The following is a 21016-nucleotide window of genomic DNA, read 5'->3' as shown; positions in this document are numbered from 1 at the left end:
ATGGTTTTTATATAATGATTTATTTCAGAAATTCTAACATTGATAAAGATGTAGTATATTTAATTCAACTGCTAATAATATTAGGTACATTTCATATTCAAAAATGCAAATGGACTAATTCAAAACCTAACTTTTTTCACTTTATAAATGAATTTAAACAATATGGTACTTGTCATCTCCCGTCTGGATTACTGCAACTCGCTGTTGGCTGGGCTCCCTGCCTGTGCCATTAAACCCCTTCAACTTATCCAGAACGCCGCAGCCCGTCTGGTGTTCAACCTTCCCAAGTTCTCTCACGTCACCCCGCTCCTCCGTTCTCTCCACTGGCTTCCAGTTGAAGCTCGCATCCGCTACAAGACCATGGTGCTTGCCTACGGAGCTGTGAGGGGAACGGCACCTCAGTACCTCCAGGCTCTGATCAGGCCCTACACCCAAACAAGGGCACTGCGTTCATCCACCTCTGGCCTGCTCGCCTCCCTACCACTGAGGAAGTACATCTCCCGCTCAGCCCAGTCAAAACTGTTCGCTGCTCTGGCCCCCCCAATGGTGGAACAAACTCCCTCACGACGCCAGGACAGCGGAGTCAATCACCACCTTCCGGAGACACCTGAAACCCCACCTCTTTAAGGAATACCTAGGATAGGATAAGTAATCCCTCCCCCCCCCCCCCCCCCCTCTTAAGATTTAGATGCACTATTGTAAAGTGACTGTTCCACTGGATGTCATAAGGTGAATGCACCAATTTGTAAGTCGCTCTGGATAAGAGCGTCTGCTAAATGACTTAAATGTAATGTAAATGTAGTTTGGTACCACTTTAACTGAAGTGAAAAACAAAAAGGCAATTAAAACTTGTATTAATAATGATTATGATTTGTTTGTTTCTGATTCCTGGCAATGTAAATAGTTTGTATGTATGCTGGTTTGCATGTGACTATTCCAATTCAATTCAAAGGGCTTTATTGGCATGGGAAACATGTGTTAACATTGCCAAAGCAAGTGAGGTAGATAATATACAAAAGTGAAATAAACAATAAAAATGAACAGTAAACATTACACATACAGAAGTTTCAAAACAATAAAGACATTACAAATGTCATATATATATACACACACACAGTGTTGTAACAATGTACATATATTCCTCTTCTGTTCTGCTCGTTGATAAAACCCGTTCCTGGTTGGGGGGAGTACAGAGGTGAAAGTTAAGGCGCCTCCCCCATTGAGAATGATAGAGGTCTCTAGTGGACAAAAGCCTGATATATCATGGGCAGCGCCATTCAGGGCTTTCACCGGTTTCATGTCGGCAACTGGGTGGGACTTCCAACTTCATTGGCTGATCCCTCCTGGTGACCCGGTTGAAGTCATGTCCAATAGGGTCATCATGAGGGATCAGCCAATTATTTGGGAGAAAATGGACGACTTCAAACTGCCCATGCTGTCTCAGACGCGATAATGACACAGACGAGTCATGTATCTATATCTCTATGGGCGCCTTCGCATAACTTCCGTCTGTCTTCGCTGCAACTCTTGTCTGTTTCTCTGGTCGTGGTGTTTTACCACTCAATCTCAGTCATGTCTTGGACAACTAAAGTGTTAAAGTTAATCGTGCTGGCTGGAGTGTCTGTGTTGATAGTGATGTACCTGCGGCAGTGGATGGCCAACAAACACTATGTCTTCACGAAGGAAGATGTTGCTGTACTGGCCAAGCGATACGCAGGTAAATGGATAGTTGGCTAGTCAGGGGAGCATTCATTACGGAAGAACTACACGGAAGCAAACAGCACACGATAGTTTCTATTGGACAAATTCAGATAGTTCTCTCCGTTTAAGAAACGTTTTACAACATAATCTGCGTAATGAATACGCTCCAGATAATCATTAAATGGATATGTGTGATGGTTAGCTTAACATCACGACAAAATACTAGTGCAATTAAGTGATGATGCCATCTAAACCGGGTTACCAACATATTCAAATACATATTTTCATTCAACTTTAGCTTGATGAATTCATTCATACTATTTCATCCTTCCACAAGATATAATCCCGACACAATGCTAAGGTTGTTACCAAACCCGGCTGGTCGAAAGTTCAATCGGTTCGGGTGAAAAAGACGACCCAGTCGTTCAGTCTATTGGTTCTGTATCTATGGACCCGACCCAGTCGTTCAGTCTATTGGTTCTGTATCTATGGACCCGACCCAGTCGTTCAGTCTATTGGTTCTTATGGACATGTCCCAGTCGTTCAGTCTATTGGTTCTGTATCTATGGACCCGACCCAGTCGTTCAGTCTATTGGTTCTGTATCTATGGACCCGACCCAGTCGTTCAGTCTATTGGTTCTTATGGACATGTCCCAGTCGTTCAGTCTATTGGTTCTGTATCTATGGACATGTCCCAGTCATTCAGTCTATTGGTTCTGTATCTATGGACCCGACCCAGTCGTTCAGTCTATTGGTTCTGTATCTATGGACATGTCCCAGTCGTTCAGTCTATTGGTTCTGTATCTATGGACATGTCCCAGTCATTCAGTCTATTGGTTCTGTATCTATGGACATGTCCCAGTCGTTCAGTCTATTGGTTCTGTATCTATGGACACGACCTTCTGTATCTATGGACACGACCCAGTCGTTCAGTCTATTGGTTCTGTATCTATGGACACGACCCAGTCGTTCAGTCTATTGGTTCTGTATCTATGGACACGATCCAGTCGTTCAGTCTATTGGTTCTGTATCTATGGACGTGTCCCAGTCGTTCAGTCTATTGGTTCTGTATCTATGGACGTGTCCCTGTCGTTCAGTCTATTGGTTCTGTATCTATGGACGTGTCCCTGTCGTTCAGTCTATTGGTTCTGTATCTATGGACATGTCCCAGTCGTTCAGTCTATTGGTGCTGTACCTATGGACCCGACCCAGTCGTTCAGTCTATTGGTGCTGTACCTATGGACACGACCCAGTCGTTCAGTCTATTGGTTCTGTATCTATGGACACGACCCAGTCGTTCAGTCTATTGGTTCTGTATCTATGGACACGATCCAGTCGTTCAGTCTATTGGTTCTGTATCTATGGACGTGTCCCAGTCGTTCAGTCTATTGGTTCTGTATCTATGGACGTGTCCCTGTCGTTCAGTCTATTGGTTCTGTATCTATGGACGTGTCCCAGTCGTTCAGTCTATTGGTTCTGTATCTATGGACGTGTCCCAGTCGTTCAGTCTATTGGTTCTGTATCTATGGACGTGTCCCAGTCGTTCAGTCTATTGGTTCTGTATCTATGGACACGACCCAGTCGTTCAGTCTATTGGTTCTGTATCTATGGACACGACCCAGTCATTCGTTCTAAATATTCCATTGCCATACTGGCTGGCAACGTTCTTATCGCTAGCTAGCCAACTACGGCTAACTTAGTCACGTCAACAAGCCAGAATAACAGTGAAGTAGCTGCATTTGTTTAAGCTGTTTTCAAGTTACATGTATTTGGATACATCCATAACAATGAGCCAATGAGGCGCTATTTCGACCTGGGATAGAAAATGTGCTCACTCCTCAGGACACTGTTGTTCAGAGGAGCTAGCCGTCAACACCGTCAACACAATCACTTTAAACTGAAGCTGGAAAGACTGCAAACTAACTGCATTTTGTTTCGTTTAACCTTTTTTCAATACAAATTCATTTGTATGCATCCACATCCATACAAATGATGCCAGCTGATTCATGATTCCGGCTGCCTCTGTTTCGTCCACCACAGCCACATTCATTAATGGGAGATCAAATTTGGAGCTGGAGATTAAATTTGAATATTGAAACAAAGTTGCAAATATCGGAGAGACAGACAGGTTTATACACATCTGTGGTTGAAAGCTTAATGTGAGATAATGTCTAGATGCTTTTTATAGTGGAGATCAAGTTTATACATTGCCTGGCTGGGCTGATGAGACAGTGGATTGTGCAGTCGTATGGAACAGAGTAAATAGGCATTTTAACGTCATAGATTTAGCCGGTGGTAACTTGTGGAATAGACTCTGCCTGTAATGTGGTTTTAACCAATCAGCATTCAGGATTAGACCCAACCCTTGTGTAATTAAACATTAAGGCATGAGGAGGTGTGGTATATGGCCAATATACCATGACTACTGCAACTCGCTGTTGGCTGGGCTCCCTGCCTGTGCCATTAAACCCCTTCAACTCATCCAGAACGCCGCAGCCCGTCTGGTGTTCAGCCTTCCCAAGTTCTCTCACGTCACCCCGCTCCTCCGTTCTCTCCACTGGCTTCCAGTTGAAGCTCGCATCCGCTACAAGACCATGGTGCTTGCCTACGGAGCTGTGAGGGGAACGGCACCTCAGTACCTCCAGGCTCTGATCAGGCCCTACACCCAAACAAGGGCACTGCGTTCATCCACCTCTGGCCTGCTCGCCTCCCTACCACTGAGGAAGTACAGCTCCCGCTCAGCCCAGTCAAAACTGTTCGCTGCCCTGGCCCCCCAATGGTGGAACAAACTCCCTCACGACGCCAGGACAGCGGAGTCAATCACCACCTTCCGGAGACACCTGAAACCCCACCTCTTTAAGGAATACCTAGGATAGGTTAAGTAATCCCTCTCACCCCACCCCCCCCCTAAGTTTTAGATGCACTATTGTTAAGTGACTGTCCCACTGGATGTCATAAGGTGAATGCACCAATTTGTAAGTCGCTCTGGATAAGAGCGTCTGCTAAATGACTTAAATGTAAATGTAAATGTAATGGCTGTTCTTTCCACGATGCAATACAGAGTGCCTGTATAGAGCCCGTAGCAATTTAAATATTATAAACAGGGTGGTTTGAGCCCTGCATGCTGAATGGCTGAAAGCCTGTGGTATATCAGACCATATACCACAGGTATGACAAAACATGTATTTTTACTGTTCTAATTATGTTGGTAACCAGTTTAAAATAGCAATAAGGCACCTCGGGTTTGTGGTATATGGCCAATATACCACAGGTAAGGGCTGTGTCCAGGCACTCCTTGTGCGTAAGAATAGCCCTTAGCCGTGGTATATTGGCCATTTACCACACCCCCCTGATGTCTTATTGCTTCAATAACACAGAAGTTAACTAGCTAGCTTAGTTGCTTGGCTATGCCAGGTCAGCAACTGGCTGTAGGATTAGACCCAAGCATGTAGCTAGCTGTAATTGTATTATGCTGGCCTTCTAGATGTAGTTAGCCACATGACCCTGCTAGCCAAATGGTTTTGACTAGGAGGTGGATTAGCAGTTGAGAGAGGTGAGTGAGAGCTCGTGCAAGCTAACATCAGCATGCTATCTTTTTAAAATGGGAGGGTTCATCGATGATAAGAGTGAGGTCAGGGACATGCTAGACATGAGGTATAGTTTATTGCTGTTGACAAGAAACCTCTACCCATTCCATAGTTGTTTTTTTTCTAATGTCTGGTAATACTGATTTATCACTGCTCTACATGTGGTTTTGAGGCCAGGACAAAACAACTGTGTTGATTGATGTTGTCTCCTCCAGGCCAGGACCACGACCAGGCGTTCTCCAAGGTGGTGGTGGAGCTGCGGAGGAAGTACCCGGGTCACATCCTGCCGGATGAGGACCTGCAGTGGGTGTTTGTCAACGCAGGCGGCTGGATGGGGTCCATGTGTCTGCTCCACGCCTCCCTCACCGAGTACGTCCTGCTGTTCGGCACCGCCGTGGACACCGGAGGACACTCAGGTCAGGATCACTCTGGGTTCACACACGGCCTCTATGGGCCCTGGTCATAAGTAAAACATGTATTGTCATGTTTATGCAACCTTTGTTCAACCAGGCAAGTCGGTTAAGAACAAATTCTTATTTTCAATGACGGCCTGGGAACTGTGAGTTAACTGCCTGTTCAGGGGCAGAACGACAGATTTGTACCTTGTCAGCTCGGGGGTTTGATTTTGCAACCTTTCAGTTATTCTTTTGTTATTTTTATGTCACCTTTATTTAACCAGGTAGGCTAGTTGAGAACACCTTTATTTAACCAGGTAGGCTAGTTGAGAACAAGTTCTCATTTACATCTGCAACCTGGCCAAGATAAAGCAAAGCAGTGTGAACAGACAACACAGAGTTACACATAGAATAACATGGAATAAACAATAAACAAGCCAATAACACAATAAACAAGTCAATGACACAGTAGAATAAAATAAAGTCTATATAGAGTGTGTGCAAAATACATGAGGAGGTAGGCAATAAATAGGCCATAGTAGGGAATAATTACAATTTAGCAGATTAACACTGGAGTGACAGATGATCAGATGATGATGTGCAAGTAGAGGTACTGGTGTGCAAAAGAGCAGAAAAGTAAATAAAACAATATGGGGATGAGGTAGATAGATTGGATGGGCTATTTACAGATGGACTATGTACAGCTGCAGTGATTGGTTAGCTGCTCAGATAGTTGATGTTTAAAGTTAGTGAGGGAAATATAAATCTCCAGCTTCGACAATTTGTTTTTGCAATTCGTTCCAGTCACTGGCAGCAGAGAACTGGAAGGAAAGGTGGCCAAAGGAGGTGTTGGCTTTGGGGAGGACCAGTGAAATATACCTGCTGGAGCATGTGCTATGGGTGGGTGCTGCTATGGTGACCAGTGAGCTGAGATAAGGCGGGGCTTTACCTAGCATAGACTTATAGATGACCTGCAGCCAGTGGGTCTGGCGATGAATATGTAGCGAGGGCCAGCCAACGAGAGCATACAGGTCGCAGTGGTGGGTAGTATATGGGGCTTTGGTGACAAAACGGATGCTAAATGCTATTCGGGCGGGCAGGTTTAGGCAGCAAACGGTTGAAAAGCATGCATTCAGTTTTACTAGAATTTAAGAGCAGTTGGATGCCACAGAAGGAGAGTTGTATTGCATTGAAGCTTGTTTGGAGGTTTGTTAACAAAGTGTCTAAAGAAGGGCCGGAAGTATGCAGAATGGTGTCATCTGCGTAGAGGTGGATCAGAGAATCACACGCAGCAAGAGCAATATTGTTGATGTATACAGAGAAATTAGTCTAGACTGGCCCAACTCTCTAACCACTAGGCTACCTGCTGGTTACTGGCCCAACTCTCTAACCACTAGGCTACCTGCTGGTTACTGACCCAACTCTAACCACTAGGCTACCTGCTGGTTACCTACCCAACTCTCTAACCACTAGTCTACCTGCTGGTTACTGGCCCAACTCTCTAACCACTAGGCTACCTGCTGGTTACTGACCCAACTCTAACCACTAGGCTACCTGCTGGTTACCTACCCAACTCTCTAACCACTAGTCTACCTGTTGGTTACTGACCCAACTCTAACCACTAGGCTACCTGCTGGTTACCTACCCAACTCTCTAACCACTAGTCTACCTGCTGGTTACTGGCCCAACTCTCTAACCACTAGGCTACCTGCTGGTTACTGACCCAACTCTAACCACTAGGCTACCTGCTGGTTACCTACCCAACTCTGTAACCACTAGTCTACCTGCTGGTTACTGGCCCAACTCTCTAACCACTAGTCTACCTGCTGGTTACTGGCCCAACTCTCTAACCACTAGTCTACCTGCTGGTTACTGGCCCAACTCTCTAACCACTAGTCTACCTGCTGGTTACTGGCCCAACTCTCTAACCACTAGTCTACCTGCTGGTTACTGGCCCAACTCTCTAACCACTAGTCTACCTGCTGGTTACTGGCCCAACTCTCTAACCACTAGGCTACCTGCTGGTTACTGGCCCAACTCTCTAACCACTAGTCTACCTGCTGGTTACTGGCCCAACTCTCTAACCACTAGTCTACCTGCTGGTTACCTACCCAACTCTCTAACCACTAGTCTACCTGCTGGTTACCTACCCAACGCTCTAACCACTAGGCTACCTGCTGGTTACCTAACCAACGCTCTAACCACTAGTCTACCTGCTGGTTACCTACCCAACGCTCTAACCACTAGTCTACCTGCTGGTTACCTACCCAACTCTAACCACTAGTCTACCTGCTGGTTACTGACCCAACTCTAACCACTAGTCTACCTGCTGGTTACTGGCCCAACTCTCTAACCACTAGTCTACCTGCTGGTTACTGGCCCAACTCTCTAACCACTAGTCTACCTGCTGGTTACTGGCCCAACTCTCTAACCACTAGTCTACCTGCTGGTTACTGGCCCAACTCTATCCACTAGTCTACCTGCTGGTTACTGGCCCAACTCTCTAACCACTAGTATACCTGCTGGTTACTGGCCCAACTCTATCCACTAGTCTACCTGCTGGTTACTGGCCCAACTCTAACCACTAGTCTACCTGCTGGTTACTGGCCCAACTCTATCCACTAGTCTACCTGCTGGTTACTGGCCCAACTCTATCCACTAGTCTACCTGCTGGTTACTGGCCCAACTCTATCCACTAGTCTACCTGCTGGTTACTGGCCCAACTCTATCCACTAGTCTACCTGCTGGTTACTGGCCCAACTCTCTAACCACTAGTATACCTGCTGGTTACTGGCCCAACTCTATCCACTAGTCTACCTGCTGGTTACTGGCCCAACTCTATCCACTAGTCTACCTGCTGGTTACTGGCCCAACTCTATCCACTAGTCTACCTGCTGGTTACTGACCCAACACTAACCACTAGGCTACCTGCTGGTTACCTACCCAACTCTCTAACCACTAGTCTACCTGTTGGTTACTGACCCAACTCTAACCACTAGGCTACCTGCTGGTTACCTACCCAACTCTCTAACCACTAGTCTACCTGCTGGTTACTGGCCCAACTCTCTAACCACTAGGCTACCTGCTGGTTACCTACCCAACTCTGTAACCACTAGGCTACCTGCTGGTTACCTACCCAACTCTGTAACCACTAGTCTACCTGCTGGTTACTGGCCCAACTCTCTAACCACTAGTCTACCTGCTGGTTACTGGCCCAACTCTCTAACCACTAGTCTACCTGCTGGTTACTGGCCCAACTCTCTAACCACTAGTCTACCTGCTGGTTACTGGCCCAACTCTCTAACCACTAGTCTACCTGCTGGTTACTGGCCCAACTCTCTAACCACTAGTCTACCTGCTGGTTACTGGCCCAACTCTCTAACCACTAGGCTACCTGCTGGTTACTGGCCCAACTCTCTAACCACTAGTCTACCTGCTGGTTACTGGCCCAACTCTCTAACCACTAGTCTACCTGCTGGTTACCTGCCCAACTCTCTAACCACTAGTCTACCTGCTGGTTACCTGCCCAACTCTCTAACCACTAGGCTACCTGCTGGTTACCTAACCAACGCTCTAACCACTAGTCTACCTGCTGGTTACCTACCCAACGCTCTAACCACTAGTCTACCTGCTGGTTACCTACCCAACTCTAACCACTAGTCTACCTGCTGGTTACTGACCCAACTCTAACCACTAGTCTACCTGCTGGTTACTGGCCCAACTCTCTAACCACTAGTCTACCTGCTGGTTACTGGCCCAACTCTCTAACCACTAGTCTACCTGCTGGTTACTGGCCCAACTCTAACCACTAGTCTACCTGCTGGTTACTGGCCCAACTCTATCCACTAGTCTACCTGCTGGTTACTGGCCCAACTCTATCCACTAGTCTACCTGCTGGTTACTGGCCCAACTCTCTAACCACTAGTCTACCTGCTGGTTACTGGCCCAACTCTATCCACTAGTCTACCTGCTGGTTACTGGCCCAACTCTCTAACCACTAGTCTACCTGCTGGTTACTGGCCCAACTCTATCCACTAGTCTACCTGCTGGTTACTGGCCCAACTCTCTAACCACTAGGCTACCTGCTGGTTACTGACCCAACTCTAACCACTAGGCTACCTGCTGGTTACCTACCCAACTCTCTAACCACTAGTCTACCTGTCACCGTATAAGTAGTGCCCTATGAGGGGAATAGGGTGCCATTTGAGTCACATCATCAGTCTTTCCTCATTCTTAACGTCTTCTATCCTCCATCGTATCACTCTGTGCCTCCTGTTTTGTTTTTAACTTGTTGAAATTCTCTTAAGGTCGTTACTGGGCTGAAATATCAGACACCATCATCTCTGGGACCTTCAGGCAGTGGAAGGAGGGATCAACTAAGAGTGAAATGTACTATCCAGGTAAGACCACAGAGATCCTATTAAATTCTATATTTAAATGTATACATTTAGACACTACAGCTGTTCTACCCAGGTCAATGAGGTGGGTAGCCTCGCGGTTAAGAGCGTATTTATTTATCTGTTATTTTACCAGGTAAGTTGACTGAGAACACGTTCTCATTTGCATCAACGACCTGGGGAATAGTTACAGGATGAATGAGCCAATTGTAAACTGGGGATTATTAGGTGACTGTGATGGTTTGAGGGCCAGATTTGGGAATTTAGCCAGGACACCGGGGTTAACACGCCTACTCTTATGATCAGTGCCATGGGATCTTTAATGACCAGTGTCAGGACACCTGTTTAACATCCCATCTGAAAGACAGCACCCCACACAGAGCAATGAACCCTCACTGCCCTGGGGCATTGGGATATTATTTAGACCAGAGAAAGAGTGCCTCCTACTGGCCCTCCAACACCACTTCCAGCAGCATCTGGTCTCCCATCCAGGGACTGACCAGGACCAACCCTGCTTATCTTCAGAAGCAAGCCAGCAGTGGTATGCAGGGTGGTATGCTGCTGGCAATGTATGGTCAGTAACTAAAAGTCTCTGAGCCGACTAGGTGAAAAATCTGTCGATGTTCCCTTGAGCAAGGCACTTAATCCTAATTGCTCTTGTAAGTGGCTCTGGAGACGAGTCTGTTAAATGACTCACTAGTGTAAGTGTCTCTGGATCAGAGAGTCTGTTAAATGACTCCCTACTGTAGTGGCTCTGGATCAGCGAGTCTGCTAAATTACTCACTACTGTAAGTGGCTCTAAATTACTAACATGTCAAAGTAAACTAGCCTACCTACTAGTTAGGTGGAGTGGGCCTACATTGTAGCATCTACTGTATCAGGTGTGTGTTGACAGGTGTGTGTGTGTTGACAGGTGACACGATAGTCCACACGGTAGGCGAGGCGACGTCGGTCCAGTGGAGTGCTGGGACGTGGATGGTGGAGTACGGCAGAGGATTCATCCCCTCCACACTGGGCTTCGCCCTGGCAGACACTCTGTTCAGCACACAGGACTTCCTCACTATGTTCTACACCATACGGGTCTACGCCAAGGGAATGCTGCTGGAGGCCAATACACTACTCACTGAGGCTGGTGTCTTCTGAGGAACCTGACCCCTAACCCTCTCTGCGGCTGACGTCTTCTGAGGAACCTGACCCCTAACCCTTCTGCGGCTGGTGTCTTCTGAGGAACCTGACCCCTAACCCTCTCTGCGGCTGGTGTCTTCTGAGGAACCTGACCCCTAACCCTCTCTGGGGCTGGCGTCTTCTGAGGAACCTGACCCCTAACCCTCTCGGAGACTGGAGTCTTCTGAGGAACCTGACCTCTAAACCCTGAAACGTATTGAGTTAGATATACAGTAGCAATCAAAAGTTTGGAGACTTACTCATTCAAGGATTTTTCTTTATTTTTACTACTTTCTACATTAGAGAACAATAGTGAAGAGAAACTATGAAATAATGTAGTAACCAAAAAGTTTTAAACAAATCAAAATCTATTTTTTATTTTAGATTCTTCAAAGTAGCCACCCTTTGCCTTAATGACAGCTTTGCACACTCTTGGCATTCTCTTTCTCTCAACCAGCTTCACCTGGAGTGCTTTTCCAACTGTCTTGAATGAGTTCCCACATATGCTGAGCATATGGAGCGCTGGATGGTTTTTGCGACTGCACTTGAAGAAACCTTCAAAGTTTTTGACATTTTCTGGATTGACTGACCTACCTTTTCTTAATAGAGTAATGATGGACTGTGGTTTCTCTTTGCTTATTTGAGTTCTTGTCATAATATGGACTTGGTCTTTTACCAAATATGGCTATCTTCTGTACACCACCCCGACCTTGTCACAACACAACTGATTGGCTCAAATGCATTAAGAAGGAAAGAAATTCCACACATGAACTATTAACAAGGCACACCTGTTAATAGAAATGCATTCCAGGCGACTACCTCAAGAAGCTGGTTGAGAGAATGTCAAGAGTGTGCAAAGCTGTCATCAAGGCAAATGGTGGCTACTTTGAAGAATCTCCAATATTTTTGGGGGTTACTACATGATTCCATATGTTATTTCATAGTTGTTGATGTCTTCACTAGTATTCTACAATGTAGAAAATAGTAAAAATAAAGAAAAACCTTTGAAGAAGAGGTGTGTTCAAACTTTTGACTGGTACTGTACATGGTGATTGCTTCCTATCAACTAATGTCTACAGTTCCTTGCTCTGTTAGCTATCAGGCTAATAAGGTAGCTAGTAAGTTGTGTGGTCATTTAGCTAGATGGCTACAGTGCAACAAAAGCAATGTCCAACCTTCTCTAAACACATCAATGGCTACACATGTATGGCAAGTACTGTAGCAAATTGTATGTATTTGTCAACATTTTAAGGAATGAGTAGATGGACATAACCTACTGTAATCATTCTGGTCACATTAAAATACTATTTTGGGTAGTGTGTGTGACCTTTACAGCTTTTTAGTTTGTTCTTGGTGAGATTCTTTACAAATACTGCTGGTTGTCATTTCAGGAGATAGAAAGCCCACCCACAACCAGGTGAGGGGAGTTCCTTGCTAATTAGTGAGCTTAACTCATAAATCAAGGGACAAGCGAAAACCCGCAGACACTCGGCCCTTCGTGGAATGAGTTTGACACCTGTGGTGTAGCATTGGAAGGAGGGAGTTTTCATTGCTAAATCCATGGGATATATTATATAAGTGCACACCTTGGGAGGAGGGAAGAGAATCGGGACTGTCCCCTTTCCTCCCGGCCAGCTCGGCCCTGGCCTCCTGCTCCTTGGCTGAGTGACTCATTGAGAGCTTACAGAACAGGCCTCTGGGCAGCTGAGCATAAATGAAGGAAAACTACACTTCTGGAGAACCTATCATCCTTCCATTCCCTCCTCTCTACCCTCTCTTCCTCTGTATCCGCTACTAAAGCCACTCTCTACCACTAACCCTAGGAAACACTTTTGCACCTCCTCCCTCTTTAATCCTCCACACCTGCCTCCTCCTCCGCAGACGACCTTGTCAACCACTTTGAAAAGAAGGTTGATGACACCCACTCCTTATTCACAAACAAAGGTCTTTGTTTCTGTCCATTTTGAGCCTGTAATCAAACCCTCAAATGCTGACGCTCCAGATACTCAACTAGTTTAAAGAAGTTGTATTGCTTCTTTAATGAGAACAACAGTTGTCAGCTGTGCTAACATAATTGCAAAAGGGTTTTCTAATGATCACTTAGCCTTTTAAAATGATAAACTTGGATTAGCTAACACAATGTGCCATTGGAACACAAGAGTGATGGTTGCTGATAATGGTCCTCTGTACACCTATGTAGATATTCCATAATAAAATCTGACTTTTCCAGCTACAATAGTCATTTACAACATTAACAATGTCTACACTGTATTTCTGATCAATTTGATGTTTTTTTAATGGACAAAATATGTGCTTTTCTTTCAAAAACAAGGACATTTCTATGTGACCCCAAACTTTTAAACGGTAGTGTGTGTCAACAGCACCCTTTTCCCTCTGTCTGTTGACAAGTCTAGATACAGTATAGTCTGTTGACAGGTCTAGATACAGTATAGTCTGTTGACAGGTCTAGATACAGTATAGTCTGTTTACAGGTCTAGATACAGTATAGTCTGTTTACAGGTCTAGATACAGTATAGTCTGTTTACAGTTAGATACATTATAGTCTGTTTACAGGTCTAGATACAGTATAGTCTATAGTTTTACAGTCTAGATACATTATAGTCTGTTTACAGGTCTAGATACATTATAGTCTGTTTACAGGTCTAGATACATTATAGTCTGTTTACAGGTCTAGATACAGTATAGTCTGTTTACAGGTCTAGATACAGTATAGTCTGTTTACAGTTAGATACAGTATAGTCTGTTTACAGGTCTAGATACAGTATAGTCTGTTGACAGGTCTAGATACAGTATAGTCTGTTGACAGGTCTAGATACAGTATAGTCTGTTTACAGGTCTAGATACAGTATAGTCTGTTTACAGTCTGTTTACAGGTCTAGATACAGTATAGTCTGTTTACAGGTCTAGATACAGTATAGTCTGTTGACAGGTCTAGATACAGTATAGTCTGTTTACAGGTCTAGATACAGTATAGTCTGTTTACAGTTAGATACAGTATAGTCTGTTTACAGGTCTAGATACAGTATAGTCTGTTTACAGTTAGATACAGTATAGTCTGTTTACAGGTCTAGATACAGTATAGTCTGTTGACAGGTCTAGATACAGTATAGTCTGTTTACAGGTCTAGATACAGTATAGTCTGTTTACAGGTCTAGATACAGTTAGATACAGTATAGTCTGTTTACAGGTCTAGATACAGTTAGATACAGTATAGTCTGACAGGTCTAGATACATTATAGTCTGACAGGTCTAGATACAGTATAGTCTGTTTACAGATCTAGATACAGTATAGTCTGTTTACAGGTCTAGATACATTATAGTCCATTTACAGGTCTAGATACATTATAGTCTGTTTACAGCTCTAGATACAGTATAGTCTGTTTACAGGTCTAGTTACATTATAGTCTGTTTACAGGTCTAGATACATTATAGTCTGTTTACAGGTCTAGATACATTATAGTCTGTTTACAGGTCTAGATACATTATAGTCTGTTTACAGGTCTAGATACAGTATAGTCTGTTGACAGGTCTAGATACAGTATAGTCTGTTTACAGGTCTAGATACAGAATAGTCTGTTGACAGATCTAGATACAGTATAGTCTGTTTACTGGTCTAGATACATTATAGTCTGTTGACAGGTCTAGATACAGTATAGTCTGTTTACAGGTCTAGATACAGTATAGTCTGTTTACAGTAGATACATTATAGTCCATTTACAGGTCTAGATATAGTTAGATACATTATAGTCCATTTACAGGTCTAGATACATTATAGTCTGTTTACAGGTCTAGATACATTATAGTCCATTTACAGGTCTAGATACAGTTAGATACAGTATAGTCTGTTTCCAGTTAGATACATTATAGTCTGTTTACAGGTCTAGATACAGTATAGTCTGTTGACAGGTCTAGATACAGTATAGTCTGTTGACAGGTCTAGATACAGTATAGCCTGTTACAGGTCTAGATACAGTATAGTCTGTTTACAGTTAGATACATTATAGTCTGTTTACAGGTCTACATACATTATAGTCTGTTTACAGGTCTAGATACATGTCTGTTTACAGGTCTAGATACATTATAGTCTGTTTACAGGTCTAGATACATTATAGTCCATTTACAGGTCTAGATACAGTATAGTCTGTTTACAGGTCTAGATACATTATAGTCTGTTTACAGTTAGATACATTATAGTCCATTTACAGGTCTAGATACAGTATAGTCTGTTGACAGGTCTAGATACAGTATAGTCTGTTTACAGTTAGATACATTATAGTCTGTCTAGATACAGTATAGTCTGTTGACAGATACAGTATAGTCTGTTTACAGGTCTAGATACATTATAGTCCATTTACAGGTCTAGATACAGTATAGTCTGTTTACAGCTCTAGATACAGTATAGTCTGTTTACAGGTCTAGATACAGTATAGTCTGTTTACAGCTCTAGATACATTATAGTCCATTTACAGGTCTAGATACAGTTAGATACAGTATAGTCTGTTTCCAGTTAGATACATTATAGTCTGTTGACAGGTCTAGATACAGTATAGTCTGTTGACAGGTCTAGATACAGTATAGTCTGTTTACAGGTCTAGATACAGTATAGTCTGTTTACATGTCTAGATACACTATAGTCTGTTTACAGTTAGATACATTATAGTCCATTTACAGGTCTAGATACAGTATAGTCTGTTTACAGGTCTAGATACATTATAGTCTGTTTACAGGTCTAGATACAGTATAGTCTGTTATACAGTTAGATACAGGTCTAGGTCTAGATACAGTATAGTCTGTTTTACAGGTCTAGATACAGTATAGTCTGTTTACAGGTCTAGATACAGTATAGTCTGTTTACAGGTCTAGATACAGTATAGTCTGTTTACAGTTAGATACAGTATAGTCTGTTTACAGTTAGATACAGTATAGTCTGTTTACAGTTAGATACAGTATAGTCTGTTTACAGGTCTAGATACAGTATAGTCTGTTGACAGGTCTAGATACAGTATAGTCTGTTTACAGGTCTAGATACAGTATAGTCTGTTTACAGTTAGATACATTATAGTCTGTTTACAGTTAGATACATTATAGTCCATTTACAGGTCTAGATACAGTATAGTCTGTTTACAGGTCTAGATACATTATAGTCTGTTTACAGGTCTAGATACAGTATAGTCTGTTTACAGGTCTAGATACAGTATAGTCTGTTTACAGGTCTAGATACAGTATAGTCTGTTTACAGGTCTAGATACATTATAGATACAGGTCTAGATAGTCTGTTTACAGGTCTAGATACAGTTAGATACAGTATAGTCTGTCTAGATACAGTCTAGATACAGTATAGTCTGTTTACAGTCTAGATACATTATAGTCTGTTTACAGGTCTAGATACATTATAGTCTGTTTACAGTTACAGGTCTAGATACAGTATAGTCTGTTTCCAGTTAGATACATTATAGTCTGTTGACAGGTCTAGATACATTATAGTCTGTTTACAGCTCTAGATACATTATAGTCCATTTACAGGTCTAGATACAGTTAGATACAGTATAGTCTGTTTCCAGTTAGATACATTATAGTCTGTTGACAGGTCTAGATACAGTATAGTCTGTTGACAGGTCTAGATACAGTATAGTCTGTTTACAGGTCTAGATACAGTATAGTCTGTTTACAGGTCTAGATACAGTATAGTCTGTTTACAGTCTAGATACATTATAGTCTGTTTACAGGTCTAGATACATTATAGTCTGTTTACAGGTCTAGATACAGTATAGTCTGTTTACAGGTCTAGATACAGTATAGTCTGTTACAGGTCTAGATACAGTATAGTCTGTTTACAGGTAGATACATTATAGGTCTAGATACATTATAGTCTGTTTACAGGTCTAGATACATTATAGTCTGTTTACAGGTCTAGATACATTATAGTCTGTTTACAGGTCTAGATACATTATAGTCTGTTTACAGGTCTAGATACAGGTCTACAGGTCTAGATACAGTATAGTCTGTTTACAGGTCTAGATACAGTATAGTCTGTTTACAGGTCTAGATACAGTATAGTCTGTTTACAGTTAGATACATTATAGTCCTTTTACAGGTCTAGATACAGTATAGTCTGTTGACAGGTCTAGATACAGTATAGTCTGTTGACAGGTCTAGATACAGTATAGTCTGTTGACAGGTCTAGATACAGTATAGTCTGTTTACAGGTCTAGATACAGTATAGTCTGTTTACAGGTCTAGATACAGTATAGTCTGTTGACAGGTCTAGATACAGTATAGTCTGTTGACAGGTCTAGATACAGTATAGTCTGTTTACAGGTTAGATACAGTATAGTCTGTTTACAGGTCTAGATACATTATAGTCTGTTTACAGGTCTAGATACAGTATAGTCTGTTTACAGTTAGATCATTAGATACAGTCTGTTTACAGGTCTAGATACAGTATAGTCTGTTGACAGGTCTAGATACAGTATAGTCTGTTTACAGGTCTAGATACAGTATAGTCTGTTTACAGGTCTAGATACAGTATAGTCTGTTTACAGGTCTAGATACAGTATAGTCTGTTTACAGGTCTAGATACAGTTAGATACAGTATAGTCTGTTTACAGGTCTAGATACAGTATAGTCTGTTTACAGGTCTAGATACAGTTAGATACAGTATAGTCTGACAGGTCTAGATACAGTATAGTCTGTTTACAGGTCTAGATACATTATAGTCCATTTACAGTAGATACATTATAGTCTGTTTACAGGTCTAGATACAGTATAGTCTGTTTACAGGTCTAGATACATTATAGTCTGTTTACAGGTCTAGATACATTATAGTCTGTTTACAGGTCTAGATACAGTATAGTCTGTTTACAGTTAGATACATTATAGTCTGTTTACAGGTCTAGATACAGTATAGTCTGTTTACAGGTCTAGATACAGATAGTCTGTTTACAGGTCTAGATACAGTATAGTCTGTTTACAGGTCTAGATACAGTATAGTCTGTTTACAGTCTAGATACAGTTATAGTCCATTTACAGGTCTAGATACAGTATAGTCTGTTTACAGTTAGATACATTATAGTCCATTTTACAGCTCTGTTTACAGTTAGATCTAACAGTTAGATACATTATAGTCTGTTTACAGGTCTAGATACAGTATAGTCTGTTTACAGGTCTAGATACAGTATAGTCTGTTTACAGGTCTAGATACAGTATAGTCTGTTTACAGTAGATACATTATAGTCTGTTTACAGGTCTAGATACAGTATAGTCTGTTTACAGGTTAGATACAGGGTCTAGATACAGTATAGTCTGTTTACAGGTCTAGATACAGTATAGTCTGTTTACAGGTCTAGATACAGTATAGTCTGTTTACAGGTCTAGATACAGTTAGATACAGTATAGTCTGTTTACAGGTCTAGATACAGTTAGATACAGTATAGTCTGACAGGTCTAGATACATTATAGTCTGTTTACAGGTCTAGATACAGTATAGTCTGTTTACAGATCTAGATACAGTATAGTCTGTTTACAGGTCTAGATACATTATAGTCTGTTTACAGGTCTAGATACATTATAGTCTGTTTACAGCTCTAGATACAGTATAGTCTGTTTACAGGTCTAGTTACATTATAGTCTGTTTACAGGTCTAGATACATTATAGTCTGTTTACAGGTCTAGATACATTATAGTCTGTTTACAGTTAGATACATTATAGTCCATTTACAGGTCTAGATACAGTATAGTCTGTTTACAGGTCTAGATACAGAATAGTCTGTTGACAGGTCTAGATACAGTATAGTCTGTTTACAGGTCTAGATACATTATAGTCTGTTTACAGGTCTAGATACAGTATAGTCTGTTTACAGGTCTAGATACAGTATAGTCTGTTTACAGTTAGATACATTATAGTCCATTTACAGGTCTAGATACAGTATAGTCTGTTTCCAGTTAGATACATTATAGTCCATTTACAGGTCTAGATACATTATAGTCTGTTTACAGGTCTAGATACATTATAGTCTGTTTACAGCTCTAGATACATTATAGTCCATTTACAGGTCTAGATACAGTTAGATACAGTATAGTCTGTTTCCAGTTAGATACATTATAGTCTGTTTAAAGGTCTAGATACAGTATAGTCTGTTGACAGGTCTAGATACAGTATAGTCTGTTGACAGGTCTAGATACAGTATAGCCTGTTACAGGTCTAGATACAGTATAGTCTGTTTACAGTTAGATACATTATAGTCTGTTTACAGGTCTACATACAGTATAGTCTGTTTACAGGTCTAGATACATTGTAGTCTGTTTACAGGTCTAGATACATTATAGTCCATTTACAGGTCTAGATACATTATAGTCCATTTACAGGTCTAGATACAGTATAGTCTGTTTACAGGTCTAGATACATTATAGTCTGTTTACAGTTAGATACATTATAGTCCATTTACAGGTCTAGATACAGTATAGTCTGTTGACAGGTCTAGATACAGTATAGTCTGTTTACAGTTAGATACATTATAGTCTGTTTACAGATACAGTATAGTCTGTTTACAGGTCTAGATACAGTATAGTCTGTTTACAGGTCTAGATACAGTATAGTCTGTTTACAGGTCTAGATACATCTGTTGACAGTCTAGATACAGTATAGTCTGTTTACAGGTCTAGATACAGTCTATAGTCTGTTTACAGGTCTAGATACAGTATAGTCTGTTTACAGGTCTAGATACAGTATAGTCTGTTTACAGTCTAGATACATTATAGTCCATTTACTAGTCTAGATACATTATAGTCTGTTTACAGGTCTAGATACAGTATAGTCTGTTTACAGGTCTAGATACAGTATAGTCTGTTTACAGGTCTAGATACAGTATAGTCTGTTTACAGTATAGTCTGTTTACAGGTAGATACAGTATAGTCTGTTTACAGTCTAGATACAGTATAGTCTGTTTACAGGTCTAGATACAGTATAGTCTGTTGACAGGTCTAGATACAGTATAGTCTGTTTACAGGATCTAGATTTACAGTATAGTCTGTTTACAGGTCTAGATACAGTATAGTCTGTTTACAGGTCTAGATACAGTATAGTCTGTTTACAGTTAGATACATTATAGTCTGTTTACAGGTCTAGATACAGTATAGTCTGTTTACAGGTCTAGATACATTATAGTCTGTTTACAGGTCTAGATACATTATAGTCCATTTACAGGTCTAGATACATTATAGTCCATTTACAGGTCTAGATACAGTATAGTCTGTTTAGTCTGTTTACAGTCTAGATACATTATAGTCTGTTTACAGGTCTAGATACAGTTAGTCTGTTGACAGGTAGTCTGTTTACAGTTAGATACATTATAGTCTGTTTACAGGTCTAGATACAGTATAGTCTGTTGACAGGTCTAGATACAGTATAGTCTGTTGACAGGTCTAGATACAGTATAGTCTGTTGACAGGTCTAGATACAGTATAGTCTGTTGACAGGTCTAGATACAGTATAGTCTGTTTACAGGTCTAGATACATTATAGTCCATTTACAGGTCTAGATACAGTATAGTCTGTTTACAGCTCTAGATACAGTATAGTCTGTTTACAGGTCTAGATACAGTATAGTCTGTTTACAGGTCTAGATACATTATAGTCTGTTTACAGGTCTAGATACAGTATAGTCTGTTTACAGTTAGATACATTATAGTCTGTTAGGTCTAGATACAGTATAGTCTGTTTACAGGTCTAGATACAGTATAGTCTGTTTACAGTT

The 21016-nt window shown here is 41.7% G+C and overlaps 1 protein-coding gene across 1 annotated transcript; it reads left to right on the top strand.

Moving 5' to 3' along the window:
* The first annotated feature begins 1425 nt into the window (after window positions 1–1425).
* sigmar1 (sigma non-opioid intracellular receptor 1) lies at window positions 1426–11610 on the top strand. Its single transcript, XM_046305642.1, has 4 exons — window positions 1426–1717; window positions 5504–5704; window positions 9991–10083; window positions 10994–11610. Exons 1-4 carry the CDS (start codon window positions 1453–1455, stop codon window positions 11221–11223), a joined length of 789 nt encoding a protein of 262 aa, XP_046161598.1. The 5' UTR covers window positions 1426–1452; the 3' UTR covers window positions 11224–11610.
* Window positions 11611–21016: the final 9406 nt, after the last annotated feature.

Source organism: Oncorhynchus gorbuscha, linkage group LG16 (genome assembly GCF_021184085.1).
Source record: "Oncorhynchus gorbuscha isolate QuinsamMale2020 ecotype Even-year linkage group LG16, OgorEven_v1.0, whole genome shotgun sequence".
NCBI classification, from domain to species: Eukaryota; Metazoa; Chordata; class Actinopteri; order Salmoniformes; family Salmonidae; genus Oncorhynchus; species Oncorhynchus gorbuscha.
This window is presented reverse-complemented; position numbering and strand designations above follow the sequence as displayed.